At 50.6% G+C, this 14,972-nt stretch overlaps 1 protein-coding gene across 1 annotated transcript in view; it reads left to right on the plus strand.

Annotated features, from left to right (window-relative positions):
• The window catches only part of LHPP (phospholysine phosphohistidine inorganic pyrophosphate phosphatase), a 171,538-nt gene that overhangs the window by 64,810 nt on the left and 91,756 nt on the right, over positions 1-14,972 (plus strand). The window contains exon 6 of the mRNA XM_011986417.1: positions 9,952-10,043. Coding sequence (XP_011841807.1) covers positions 9,952-10,043 — 92 coding nt within the window. The remainder of the gene's footprint in view (positions 1-9,951; positions 10,044-14,972) is intronic.

Raw genomic sequence — 14,972 nt, forward strand, 5'->3', positions numbered from 1 at the left:
AGAGGATTTCAGGTAGGGAGTAGGGAGGATTTCAGGTGGGGGAGTAGGGAGGATTTCAGGTGGGGGAGTAGGGAGGATTTCAGGTGGGGGTAGGGAGGATTTCAGGTGGGGGTTAGGGAGGATTTCAGGTGGGGGTAGGGAGGATTTCAGGTGGGAGAATAGGGAGCATTTCAGGTGGGGGGATAAGGAGGATTTCAAGTGGGGGAGTAGGAAGGATTTCAGATGGGTAGTAGGGAGAATTTCGGGCGCAGGGGTGGGGAGAATTTCAGATGGGGGGTAGGGAGGATTTCAGGTGGGGTGGAGTAGGGAGGATTTCAGTTGGGGAGGGTGGGCAGGATATCAGGTGGGGAGGGTAAGCAGAGGCTGCCGTGATCCCTTAGGACCTCCTCATGGCTTGTGCCCTCAGAACTGCCTTGAAAAATGGGGGTGAGGTTTGCAGGCTTATCCAGAAGCCTGGCCATATAAACTGGAGGGTGCCCTACCATTTCATTCCATGATTCTCAGGGCATCAGTCCTAACTATAGGGGTCTACGGACAGTCTGTACCCCTAGGGGGAGGCTGGTGAGTGGGGAGTGCATGTCCGTCCACATGGGGGCAACTCTGGGCCAGTTCTTTCTGCTGTGGCCTCCCTCCCCCATGGGTATTTCCACTGAGGCCTCCCCGTGAACTCTGTTGACTGAGCCCCGCCTCCCGGCCGTGGGCATTTTCTTTGGGTGTCAGTGTGGGGATGACCCTGCTCAACTCCTGACTGGGAGCAGGCTGGCCTGCTGGGTGGTGCCCACTTCGGCACTGAAAGAATGGGCCCAGGAGGGGTTCAGTCCTCCTGCATCCTTGGTTTGAATTGGAAACTCTTTCCACCGATGCCTGGCAGCTGGCACCTAGCCCTGCAGCTGTGGGTCTGAAACTGACGGGAGTCGCAGGAGCTTCCGGCCCTGGCCTTGTCTCTGTGATGTGTCCTAGTCATAAGGTGCTGTGAGACCTCATGGCTTAGTTTTCCTTCAGAGTTTTTCTCCCTTGGAGCCTTTTTTTTTTTTTTTTTAAGTAGATTTTATTTTCTTCTCAAAACACAAGTATTTAAAATATCTGATTATGAAGCAACTCATGCTCATTAAAGGAGCTAGGAAAAATTCAGAAAAGTACAAGAAAAAAAGAAACCACTCATCATCCCACCAGCCTAGAATAACACAAATCATGCTTGATCTTGCCAACTTTTTGTGTCTAAATATACATTTTTAACACACAATTGGGATAATCTTGTATCTGCTATTTGAAATCTGAGTTTTCCCCCTTAATATCCTATTGGGAAAAATTTTTTTTTAACTTTATTTTAGGTTCAGGGATACGTGTGCAGGTTTGTGATACAGGTACATTGTGTGTCTTGGGGGTTTGCTGTGCAGATTATTTTGTCATCCAGGTCATAAGCGTAGTACCTGATGGGGTAGTTTTTCAATCCTCACCCTCAGGTAGGCCCTGGTGTCTGTTGTTGCCCTGTGTCCATGTGTATTCAGTATTTAGCCCCCACTCATAAGTGAGAACCGGTGGAATTTGGTTTTCTGTTCCTGCATTAGTTTGCTTAGGGTAATGGCCTCCAGTTCCATCCCTGTTGCTGGAAATGACATGACCTTATTCTTTTTTAGGGGACAGCTTTCTTTGTGCTTATGTAGGCACTTTAACAAAGCAGTTTTCACAGCTGCATACTATTCCACTGTTCAGACTCCTGTCATGTTCTTGACCATTCCCTATTGATGGAGATGAGGCTGCTTTGAATTTCGCTCTTGTGCATGACCCTGATGACTACATCTTGTATGTACATCCTCTTGTACATTTCTGATTATTTGCTCCAAATCCTAGTGATGTGGCTGGGAGGCTGTGATGCATGTTGCTTATTTCTGTTTCAGAAAGGTGTGTCCATTCACCTTCATCACCTGCTGCGTATACAGATGCTTGTTTCCCCAAGTCCTTACCAACACTGTGATTTCTGGCTTTTTTTTTTTTTTTTTCAAGTAGTCTTTGAGTTTAGTCTTGTTCCTTATGAGGGTGTTCGACCACAGTGACAATCACTCAGCATCGCACTGTCTCCAGGTCTCTGTGGGAGCCTGGGTTCCTTTGGGACCTGGGTCCAGGGCTCATCCTAGAGTGAGCCGTCATCTCAAGGCATCTCCCTGGGGGATATGAGCCTCCTGGGGCTGCAGTTACAGACACTGAGCTCACTCCACCTTCACTACCCAGCCCTGCTGCTTCCCGCCCTAATCCTCCTGGCAGAGCCCCAGGATAAGGACAATATTTGTGAACCACGGAAGCTCTTCGGTGCTGGAAGTTTGCACTCCAAAGCATTGCCGCCTGTTAGACGAGGTTTCCTTCCAGCACCTAGGACGCTGAAGAGGAGACCAGGGCAGGCAGGCAGATGCGTAAGAGGGAGGATTGACAGCTGCGGGGCCCGACCCGGGACACCTGCCTCTGAAACTGTGGCGCCTCCCTCCGGCTCTCTGGATTCTGGGTTCTGGGAGGTCCGACCTTTCATTTTTTCTCCACCTCACCCCCAACCATGTTGTGTCTGAAAGGAAGCGAAGCCCAGCCCTGGCAGGTGGAGTATTTTTATTTCCCCTGATGGTGCACCTCCTGACCTCTATCTTCTTGCCAGTGATTTTTTAAATCCTAAATGATTTGGCAATAATTGCTCCTCCTTGCGTGATTATTGCCCTTCACCGATAGTAAATCTGGGAATCCCCCGGGATCCTGAGTGCACTTTGGTATGCGGAGCCCACAAGCTGGCCTGGACAGGCATCGCTGCTCCGGGCAGCTGTGCACCCCGCCGGCCCGGGCGTCCCGGCCCCCAGCCTCCGCCTCCCTCGCCGACAGCTTCCCGGAGCTCCGCCTGGATGCAGCCTCGCTTTATCCCACAGAACCTCCATGCCGTTCCTGCATGAGAACTCTTCCTCCGAGTGACCATGTTCCTCTGGTCCCGTCTCCGTGGGCCACATCCACAAATGTCCCAGCCCAGGAAGAACCGAGAGTCTCTACTCTGGGAGGGAAACGTGTGTGCTGTCTGGTTGTGTGTGTGGGAGGAGCATGCACACAGTTTTATTTTCCCCAGAAGCAGGGAGGTATAGGATGACATGTAATATTAGAAGACCCGTTCCATTTCCAAGGAACCTTCTAGCAGGATGGCCCTGGAGTCTCTGGCAGCAGAGGACATGGTCCTGAATTAGAGCACTGTGAATGTTCACCACGGACCTCACAGTTTGAAGACAACTCCTTGAGAAGGTTAGAGGGGACTCGAACACGGGAGCTCTGGCCAGCCCTGCTGCCAGATGCCAGCAGCCATGGGGGCTGCCCAGCCAGCCCTGGCTTTTCCTGACCCTTAGAGTGCCCTGTGTGCGTGCAGCGGACACTGGGGCTGGTCCCATTCCAGGGAGCACGCGGTGCCACTGGCTGTTTCTTGCCTGGCCAGGAGCTGGTTTGATAGACACAAAAACCTCATTTGGATTTGGCAGGATTTTCCCTAACATCAGTCATTCTGGAAAAAGCACTTTGAATTTTTACCATATCTGGGTATTTTTACCCTATCTGGGTACTTGCCACTAGCTCTATTTACTTCACATTTCTTAAAATTGATTCATTTTATTACTTAAATAAATGTATTTTAAAAGGAACTTTTGATGACTACTATAAATGGAAAACCAGAATCTCTCACTTACCATAATAGATTAATCTAAAAATAAAGACCACATGATGACATTAAAATGTATGTCCTTGCTCTGCCTGGAGTCAAATAGTATGTCACCCGTGTGCATGACACACTCTGGGAAGCACAGGGGTAGGGGGAGGAAAGACCAGAGAAAATCCGTGCAAAGTATGAAGTATAGAGCACCACACCAGGAAGACGTGGTTTTATTTCAAGCACCTTGTGTCTCGCAGTGGCTTGCGGCTACCAGCAATTGGCAGAATTCTCAACATTGCAGCCCTCAGCCACCTACTCCGAGCTCTCTCTCAGCACCACCATCCCCTGTGGCTTCTCTGAGGGAGGCCCCTCTGGCCTCTGCTTGACTGTGATGCTTGACGAGTCCATGCCAAGTGGCAGAAAAGCTCCGGGTTCAGCTGAAACTACCTCCCTGGCCTCAGGGGGCCTCGCTGGCTCTGTCTTTGTCCTTTATCAGGCTCCTGGCGATTCCTTGGTTATCTGAAGGCCTGTTTGGACGCAGTTCCCAGGACAGTTGCTTCAGGTTTATATGTGTGTGCTTTCTGGAATTCATGGCATGGCCTGCCCTGGTGAATGGTGGGGAGATGGATAGTGAACACATGTGTGGTAACCCCTGTTGGGTGTATCCCACCTCTCCTCTGTGTCCTACAACCTGGTTGACTCCTTTTGCCTATCAGGCAGAGCAAAGCTCAGAACTTCACCTCCTCTGGGAAGCCTTTCCTGACCACCCCCAAGTCCAGTAGGTCAGGAGATCAGGCCTCACAGCCTCCTGTGCGTTATCCCAGGCCCTGATGATGAGACTGTGGAATTACCTGATTAACGTCTGTCTTTAGCACTTGTCGTGAGTTCCATAAGGGCTGGGACTCATCTGTCTGATTCACACTGTGCGCCCACTGCCTGGCCCGGCACCGGCCCACGAAGGCCCCAGGCAAAGGTATCAAGTAACCAAAGCAAGGGCGCCTGCTGCAGGTCGTCGGGCCTCTCTCTCTCTCTGATGTGGTGAAATAGAGAATTTCCTCAACAAAACCTTTCCTCATGTTTCTGTTTCCTTTTTAACATGTTCAGATAACTTCTTATGTCCTGGCCCTGTGCTGGGTGCTTCACTAAGATGATTTCCTTTAAATGCCGCACCAGTTATACCCATTTTATAGATGGAAGTGGAGGCTGGCCCAAGGTCACACAGCCAGCAAACAGCAGAGCTAGGATCTCCACCCCGCTGCTCTAGCTCAGCGTGAGACAGGAGTGAGTCTGTGTGTCTGCTGGCCACATCAGGCCCAGCCCCCCTTTCTGTGGTCCCCTTTCCCCAGATGGAAAGCAAATTTGGACCCATCCTTGCAGGCAGAGTCCAAATCGATAGGTCCCACACTCAGGAAGACTCCCCCAGCTTGGGCGTGCTTCACAGTCCTCGTTTCATTTCGTCTTGATTTTGGTTTGTGTATTTATCGGTCAGCCCCACTTAGCATCTGAATTCCAGGGAGGAGACCTGTAGTTTTTTTGTTTTTGTTTTTGTTTTTTGAGACAGAATTTTGCTCTTCTTGCCCAGGCTGGAATGCAGTGGTGCAATCTTGGCTCATTCTCCTGCCTCAGCCTCCCAAGTAGGTGGGATTATAGGCGTCTGCCACCATGCCTGGCTAATTTTTTGTATTTTAATAGAGACAGGGTTTCACCGTGTTGCCCAGGCTGGTCTGGAACTCCTGGGCTCAAGTGATCTGCCTGCCTCGGCCTCCCACAGTGCTGGAATTACAGGCATGAGCCACCACGCCCAACCTACTTTGAAGCTTTTAATCAGATTTTGGAGTAGGGCAGTGAGAGGAGCTGGTTGGGTTTTTTTTCTTTAAAATTATTATTACTTTTTTTTTTTTTTTGAGACCGAGTCTCACTCTGTCACCCATGCTGGAGTTCAGTGGCACAATCTTGGCTCACTGCAACCTCCACCTCCCAGGTTCAAGCAATTCGTGTGCCTCAGCCTCCCAAGTAGCTGGGATTACAGGTGCATGCCCGGTTTGTATTTTTATTAGAGACAGGTTTTACCATGTTGGCCAGGCTGGTCTCGAACTCCTGACCTCAGTTGATCTGCCCATCTCATGGGATTACAGGTGTGAGCTACCACTCCCAGCTGTTTTTTCTTTAAATTACATGTATTTATGTAAAAAAAAAAAAAAAAAGAGCATGACTCCATTTAAGCAATAACACATGTTAACGTGGCGAAAGAAGACCCACAAATGACTGACATTTCGGCCACACTGGCGGGGACTGTACGACTCCCTCCACTCTACGTAGGTGACCAATGGGAAGTCTTGTCTGTGCCTCATAAGTGTGTTCAGACACAGCCGGCCTTGCCATAATGCAGAGCACTCATCTGCTCAAGACACATTTGCTGAGCATCAACCAAGTGCCAGTTGTCAGCCCAGATTCCTTGTCCTGAAGGAGCTCCTACTTCTGGAAGGGTGGGATGAGCAGAGTCCATTATGCACTATGACATGGGTGGCACCAGGGTGCGATCCCAGAGTGCTTTGGGAGGGCCACGCAACCCAGCCTGGGGGCAAGGGAAGGGTGGTGGTCACCGGAACTGAGTCCTGAAGGCCTGGGAGGAATTAGCCAGCAGAGGAGGGAGCTGAGCCGGCAGAAGGTCAGCACATGCCCACAAGCTATTTTTCTGGTGTTGATGAGTATTTCCAACTATTGTCATTTTCCCTTCGCCGGAAGGACTTCTACATTTCTTGTAGGGTAGATTTCTAGAGCAGCGGGGTGGAGATCCCAGCTCTACTGTTTGCTGGCTGTGTGACCTTGGGCCAGCCTCCACTTCCATCTGTAAAATGGGTATAACTGGTGTGGCGTTTAAAGGAAATCATCTTAGTGAAGCACCCAGCACAGGGCCAGGACATAATAAGTTATCTAAATGAGCCAAGATTGCACTCCAGCCTGGTCAAGAAGAGCAAAACTCTGTCTCCAAACAAACAAACAAACAAACAAACTACAGGTCTCCTCCCTGGAATTCAGATGCTAAGTGGGGCTAAGTGATAAATACACAAACCAAAATCAAGACAAAATGAAACGAGGACGGTGAAGCATGCCCAAGCCGGGGGTGTCTTACTGAGTATGGGGCCTGTCGATTTGGACTCTCCCTGCAAGGATGGGTCCAAGTGGTGATGAATTCTTCCTCTTCGGACGTCTGAAATATCTTTATTTCATCTTCGTTTGGGAAAGATATTTTTGCTGGGTACAGAATTCTAGATGGGCATTTTTTTATTTTACTGCTTAAAAGATGGCACTCCACAGTCTTCTCACTTGCATTGTTTCCAACAAGAAATCTAACATCTTATCTTCGTTTCTCTGTATGTAAGTAGATAACATGTCTCTTCTTTGTCTGTTTTATAAGATTTTCTCCTTGTCACTACTTTTGAGCAATTTAATTATGGTGTGCCTTAATACAGTTGTCTGTGTGTTTCTTGTGTTTGGTGTTCATTGGGATCTTGGATCTGTGGATTTATTGTTTTTATCAAGTTTAGAAAATTTTCAGTCACTATTTCTTCAAATGTATTTGTGTCTTCTCTCATCTCACTTTTTTTTTTTTCTAATTTTGAGACAGGGTCTTGCTCTGATGCTCAGGCTGGAGTGCAGTGGCACGAACACAGCTCACTGCAGTCTCAAACTGCCAGGCTCAAGTGGTCCTCCCACCTCAGTCTCCCAAGTAGCTGGGACTACAGACATGAGCCACCACATCTGGCTAATTTTTTTTTTTGAGACGGAGTCTCGCTCTGTCGCCCAGGCTGGAGTGCAGTGGCCGGATCTCAGCTCACTGCAAGCTCCGCCTCCCGGGTTTACGCCATTCTCCTGCCTCAGCCTCCCGAGTAGCTGGGACTACAGGCGCCCACCACCTCGCCCGGCTAGTTTTTTGTATTTTTTAGTAGAGACGGGGTTTCACCGTGTTAGCCAGGATGGTCTCGATCTTCTGACCTCGTGATCCGCCCGTCTCAGCCTCCCAAAGTGCTGGGATTACAGGCTTGAGCCACCGCGCCTGGCTGGTCTGGCTAATTTTTAAAATTTTTATAGAGACAGGGTCTTGCCATGTTGCCTAGGCTGGTCTTGGACTCCTGGGCTTAAGTGATCCTCCTACCTCAGCCTCCCACAGTGCTAGGATGATAGGTGTGAGCCGCTGTGCCCCCCCTCATCTCACTTTCAGGAACTCTAATTGCATGTACATCAGGCCACTCGAAGTTGTGCCATAGCTCACTGATGCTCTGTTCATTTTTAAAAATAATTTTTCTGCCTCTGTTTCATTTTGGGTAGTTTCTATTGCCATGTCTCTGGGTTCATTAATCTTTTCCTCTGCAGTATCTCTTCTGGCATTAATCCTACCCAGTGTATTTTGATCCCTGTCATTATAGTTTTCATCTCTAGAAGCTTGATTTGGATTTTTTCTTTTACCTTCCATTTCTCTACTTTTGGAACATACGGAATACTACTACAAGGGCTGATTCAATGCTCTTGTCTGCTCATTCTCACCTCTCTGTCAGTTCTTTCTCAGTTTGGATGGACTCATCTTTCTCCTCCTTCTGCATGATATTTTCCTTCTTTGCACGTCTGATCATTTTTTATTGAGTGCCAGACATGATCAATTTTACCTTCTTTTTGGGTGCTGGATATTTTTGTGTGCCCATAAAGAATTGCGAACTTTGTTATGGGATGCAATTATATTACTTGAAACAGTTTGATCCTTCCAGATCTTGCTTTTAAGATTTGGGGGCAGCACCAGAGCAGGGGTTGCCCTGGATGAATTATTCCTCACTGCGAAGCAGCGGCTTTGAAGATGGCACTCAATGCCCTGTGCATCGTGAGTGAGCTTTCCCAGCCTGGCTGGTAGGGACATATGCAGTCCTGTGTGAGACACAGGCACCGTTTTCTCTAGTCATTTGGTGTGGCTCTTTCCCAGACTCAGGGTGTTTCCTCCCTCACGTGTGCTGGCAGTGGTCTGCTGAGCACTTGAGGGGACCCTCCACGTTCTCCACGGCTCTTTCTCCATGCAGCCTTCTCCTCTCTGATTCCCTGTCCTGTGGACTCTGCTCCTGGGTCTCCCCAGAATCCTAGCTTTGTCTCCCCAATTCAGGGATCCTACTGGGCTCTACCTGGGTTTCCCTCTATTAGTCAGCCCAGACTGTCATACAAAACACCACAGACTGTGCGGATTTAACAGCAGAAACTCTTTCTCACTGGTCAGGAGGCTTGAAGCCTGAGATCAGGGTGCCGGCAAGTCCAGTTTCTGATGAGGGCTCTCTTCCCGGCTTGTAGATGGCCGCCTTCTTGCTGTGTCCTCCCATGGCCTCTCCTCTGTGCTTCTGCGGAGTGCACTCCAGTGCCTCTTCCTCTGGTAAGGACAGCAGTCCCATCAGATCAGGGCCCCCTCTGACCTCCTTCAGCCTCAATGAATTACCTCCTTACAGGCCCTGTCTCCAAATACAGTCACACTGCAGTCTAGTGCTTCTTCTTCAAGTGAATTTGTGGGGGACAGACTTCAGTTCACAGCACCCCTCCTGTGCCCACAGTCTGGAAGCATCGAAGGCAGTATGCTGGGGGCAGTCACAGGAGCCACGTTCTTTGTTTCCTGCATCTCAGAAGTCATTGTCCTTCATTGCTTGATGTCCAGTGTCCTGAAAGCTGTTGTTTCGTCGTTTGGTTTTCTGGTTTTTTCAGGTGAGAGAGTGTATTCCAGAGGCTGCTTTTTGAAATGATACCCAGGCTGCGAGCATTTCCTCTGTGTATGTGTGAATTTTGGTTTGTCTGTTATTTTGTTTTTAAGGCAATACCTTCCCCATTGAAAGCAAAACCTATATAAAGCAAAACTTACGAAGATATGCCAGAGATTTGCTTCACTTTCACAGAATCAAGGGCAAATAACCAGGTTACAGAGTCTTTAGGGTCAGGTGAAATTTAGCCTGTGTTCCAGCGGAGGCCAGACAGCGTTCAGCATCCCCGCACGTCCTTGGGGTGCCAAATCACTTTGACGTCTGCTGATTGATTTCAAATTGCACAAATATATAGCGTTCAAAGCCATGGCCTACAGGGGCAGTGTGAGATATATTCAAGGTGGGTTGACTTTTAATCAATACGATGACAATATTATCTTGTTTAATTTGTATGATGGTGGTTTTAAACATCAAATCAAGCCATTTATTACGTCAAAAAAAGATGAAGGAGCCCAGGAATAAAACTCTCCTGACATCACTTCTGAGCATATTTCACTGCCGTGACAGGCCGTCATGATTGGGGACGATATCGTGGGCGACGTCGGCGGTGCCCAGCGGTGTGGAATGAGAGCGCTGCAGGTGCGGACTGGGAAGTTCAGGTCAGTGCCAGCGGGAGTCATTTATCCACCTTCCTTCCAGGGGATGACCGTGTTCTCATTCTGTTTTGTTCTTCAAAGTAAAGGGGGTATTCTTTCCAAATCAAAGAGCAGTATGTGGGCATTCACTGTCTTGTATGTAATGGACCTCTGAGAACAGAGCTGGGTGGTCTCTTATAGCAGACAGTGATAATGTAGAGTGGCTTTTGATACAGGGTCTAGGTTTTGAAACGGTGTGCAGTGCAGAGAGAAATAAGCAAAGGGACTGTCCATCCTGGCGGCGGCCCACCAGGGAGTTGGGCCAAATTTGTGCTGCTGTCCCTTCGGCAATTTGATCAGACCCTGCACTGTGGCAGTTACAGCTGTGGGCACTCAGCCCCTTGGACAGCCTCCCTCTCCTTTTGTTCACCTTCTCTACTCTGTGAGACACAGACAGCCTGGAGATGACAGAGGGTTGCTCAGGGATGCCCTGGAACAAACCTCCATCTCGAGAAGAAGCTTGTGTTTTATTTGCTGGCAAAAGTCTGCCTGGTCGGAGCAGCTGTCAGGGGTTGGGAGCTCCCGGGCATGTGGAGGGCCCTGTGGTGCCTGAGCTCCAGCTCACCTGGTCATCGAGAGGACCTTGGACATCAGAGTGTTGCCTTGCCTTATGCTAGGTGGTTTCTGTTGTGGCCATTCAGAGAATGCACATCTTTTCTGATGCTGGGGAGACTTGGTTGAAACATGGTTACCTGGGGGTACTTGGATTGGGGTGGGGTGGGAGCAATTATATTCATCCTGAGAGATCTGCCTAGGCAGGACCAGAGAAGACAGATCAGAGGGACTGACCATCGCGCTGAGGTCTCTCCTGCAGGTTGGGGACCATGGCTGAGTGCAAGGTGAGTGAGGAATGCTCAGCGCACCTGGGTCTATGGTCAGGAAGTTGGTCCCTTCCAGCTACCTCCCAGACCCTCCCAGGCTTGGGGGCCCCCATGGAGCCCCCGACATGTATGACATATGGGCCTTCTTTCTTTCTTGAAGTTGGGTTTTGTGGCTCCCTTTGGTTAGGCCTGGCCTAAGGGAGTGAGGGAGACCCCACTCACAAGCCACAGGAACATTTTTTCTAAGAGACCAGCCAGGGGTCCCCCAGTCCCCAGTCCTGCCTTTCCTATAAAGGTCACAGAGGCTGGTCCTGCTGCTGCTCCCAGGCGAGGGGCTGTCGGCTGACAGTGGACCTTGGGGCCCTACAATTGATGATAGGCACTGCCTGGCATCAGCCATCAGGAGCCCAGCCCAGCACCTCGTGCATCTCAGGGCACATCTGTGACCCGTGAGCACAGGTGGCGCCTCCCTGCTTGGGAACACAGCGGTGTGACTTGGCAGGAAGTGGAGGGGGAGAACCGTACCTGTTGTATACTGGGCTTCTGGTTCCTTGGAGGAGAAACATGTTTGTCCTGAATGCCAGCTCAGTTGGGGTCTTTCTGGCCAGCCCAGGCCAGGTACCCCTATAAACTGATAATGGGCCTCTGAGGAAGGCCCCTCACAGCCCACAAATGCAGGCGGGCATGAGGGAGGCTGTGCCTACCCTATGCCAGCAAGGGTTGGTGCTTTTCAGATTCCGGTTACCTGCATGCCATTTAAAGAACAGTATGAGGTGGACTTTCCCCCATGACACTGTCTCCCAGAGAGAGATAAACTGTTTTGTTTTGAGACAGAGTCTCACTCTGTTGCCCACGCTGGAGTACAGAGGTGCAATCTCAGCTCACTGCAACCTCCGCCTCCCAGGCTCAAGTGATTCTCCTGCCTCAGCCTCCTGAGTAGCTGGTACTACAGGTGTGCACCACCATGCCTGGCTAATTTTTGTATTTCTAGTAGAGACGGGGTTTCACCATGTTGGCCAGGCTGGTCTCGAACTCCTGACCTCAGGTGAACCACCCGCCTCTTCCTCTGAAAGTGCCGGGTTGATAGGCGCGAGCCACTGCGCCTGGCCCCGGAGAGAGAAATTCCGTCAATAGTTTGCCAAATCCTTCTGCATCGCCTTCTCTGCATGGATCAACAGACTGGTAATATTTTGGTTTTTTTCTTTTTACAAAAATGTGATGATACTGTTTTGCAGCCTCCTTTTTCCTTGAATACTGTTTTATGGCCTCTTTCTACAAGCGTCTTCATAATGGTGTTTTTGGTAATTTTTAAAATTTCAGTAGTTTTTGGGGAACAGGTGGTTTTTGGTTACATGAATAAGTTCTTTAGTGGTGATTTCTGAGATTTTGATGCACCCATCACCCAAGCAGGGTACACTGTACCCAGCATGTAGTCTTTTATTTCTCACCTACCTCCCACCCTTCCCCGCAAGCCCCCAAAGTCCATTGTATCATTTTTATGCCTTTGCATCCTCATAACTTAACTCCCACTTATAAGTGAGAACATATAGTGTTTGGCTTTCCAGTCCTGAGTTACCTCCATTCCTTGAGGTCTCCAGCTCCATCCAGGTTGCTGTTAATGCCAGTATTTCGTTGCTTTTTATGGCTGAGTAGTATTCCATGGCGTATATATACCACATTTTCTTTCTTTCTTTCTTTTTTTTTTTTGAGACAGAGTCTCGCTCTGTCGCCCAGGCTGGAGTGCAGTGGCGCGATCTCGGCTCACTGCAACCTCCGCCTCCCGGGTTCACGCCATTCTCCTGCCTCAGCCTCCCAAGTAGCTGGGACTACAGGCGCCCGCCACCACGCCCAGCTAATTTTTTGTATTTTCAGTAGAGACGGGGTTTTACCGTGTTAGCCAGGATGGTCTCGATTTCCTGACCCCGTGATCCACCCACCTCGGCCTCCCAAAGTGTTGGGATTACAGGTGTGAGCCACTGTGCCCAGCCTCTGTCTTTTTTTTTTTTTAACTTTTAAGTTCAGGGGTACATGTGCAGGTTCATTACATAGGTAAACATGTATCATGGGGGCTTACTGTACAGATTATTTCATCCCCCAGATATTAAACCTAGTACCCATTAGTTATTTTTCCTGATCCTCTCCCTCCTTCCCTCTCCACCCTCCAACAGGCCCCAGTGTGTGTGTTGTCCTGTGTATCCATGTGTTCAGATGCTGTAGGAAAGGAATCAGTGTAGTTCTGGGCACACAGCAAGCCCTCAGCAAATGGCCAGGGTGGGGAGCACATGCAGTCACTACCGTCTATATCCATCCATATCCATCCGTATCTGTCCATATCCACCTAGCCCCAGACACGGAGTCACCTGCCTCTGTTGAAGAGAATGGGACTTAGCCCGTTTGTTCCTAACAAGATTTGAAATGTCGGATCTTTTGATTTGTTTGTAAGGATGCAAATCTCTCTTTGTTAACATGCAGGACAAAGGGAGAAGAGCGTTAGCTTGGCTAAGGTGGGGACCCAGCCACTGGGGGAGGCCACACGGGCATCAAAGGAGGTAGGGCTCTGCGTGTGTGGGTGCGCCCTGGTTAAAGGGATGGGAGGTCTCCCAGCCTCTGGAGCTGCGCTGTCAGACGCGGGAGCTGCGAGCCGCAGGGGTGACTTGTAGCTCGTCCACAGTGAGACGCACAGGAAGTGTGAAATGCACACTGGATTTCAGAGACTGGGTGGGGAGAAAGGATTGTTAAAGAGCTCATGAGTTTTTTTTTTGTATCGGCTACATGTTGAAATGCTGATATTTCGTGTTAATTTCAGCCGTTTATTTAAATTTTTGTTAACGTAGCTACTAGAAAAGGTTCACTGGCCTCTGCAGGAGTGTTGGTGGCCCCAGGGGGCAGCTGCCCTCCTCCTGCACTGCCCCTTTCTCCCTCCAGATGGTACTCTCAGTGCACAGATATACTGAAGTGCTGGAGGGGCGTGGGGTCCTGGATGAGCCGGGCTGCGGACCCTGATGGGATCTCGCTCTCTGGAGGGCCGTGCTGGGCCTGGAAGGGCCTGCGTGGTGCTCCCTGCGGACGTGCGGCCGGCCCGGGGCCGGCAAACAGCCTCTGGAGTCAGCCGGGCACCTGCCACTGGGCTGGCATCCCTTGCTTCCAGGAAACGCCCCCAGCCAGGCTCTATCGAGCAGCACTTTGCCCTTCCAGGGCACCCCAGCCCTCTGGCACCTCAGCACGGCCCTGTTCTGCACAGAGGTGAGCCCCTTAGGGGCAGCAGCTGTGTCTCCTCTGCAGCCGAGGCATGTTGTCGCAACCCTTTGCTGAGCCTCTCCTCTCCTGTGAGTGGCCCAAAGAGGCCTCACGGGAGCCAGTGACCCCTGGATGGGTCAGCTGGGCATCAGAAGCCCTTCCAGGCTCTGTCCTTTGTTGGTGGCCTTGGCCTAGCCTTGGCTGAAATGGGAGAGTGAAGAGGGGAGGGGGGTGGCCTTGTCCTGGGCCCAGGTGGCAGAGAGCCCTGCAGTGAGTAACTGCGCCCACACTTGGTTTGAGGCCAGGGCAGGATGGGGAGGCCGTCCAGGCTGGAGCAACTGGCGGGCGGGGGCAGCGGTCAGTCCTGCCAGTCACTGGCACCAGGGAGGGAGGGAAGCTGGAGGGCTGACTGAGGCCTCCCACTGGTCCTGCTGCAGGAGGTGCCCTCAGCCACGGTCTTCTGGTACGGAGCACGCACATGTGCATTCACTTACATGTACACACACGTACACACACACATGATTGTGTTTCTGAGGCAGCTGTCAGGAGTCTGAGAGGCCGAGAGGTGGCTGAGGAGTGGGATTCGGCCGCTCACTGGCAGTGAGATCTCCTTGTCACCTTGGATGTATCCATTTCTCTTAATTTCATTATAAAATGGCCCAAAGAGAGTGAAGCCTCAGGGTTGGGAGAGACTGCGGGTGGCTTAGCTCCGGAGGGAAAGTTGTGCAGGGCCTGCTCCCCGGGAAAGCATCATCCCTGGGCAGCGGGGTCCGGAACTTGGCCCAGCAGGGCTGCCCAAGAGCCCTGGACAGGGAAGCACAAAGCTTTCTTTTCA

The sequence above is a fragment of the Mandrillus leucophaeus genome, unplaced genomic scaffold (assembly GCF_000951045.1).
Source record: "Mandrillus leucophaeus isolate KB7577 unplaced genomic scaffold, Mleu.le_1.0 Scaffold299, whole genome shotgun sequence".
NCBI classification, from domain to species: domain Eukaryota; kingdom Metazoa; phylum Chordata; class Mammalia; order Primates; family Cercopithecidae; genus Mandrillus; species Mandrillus leucophaeus.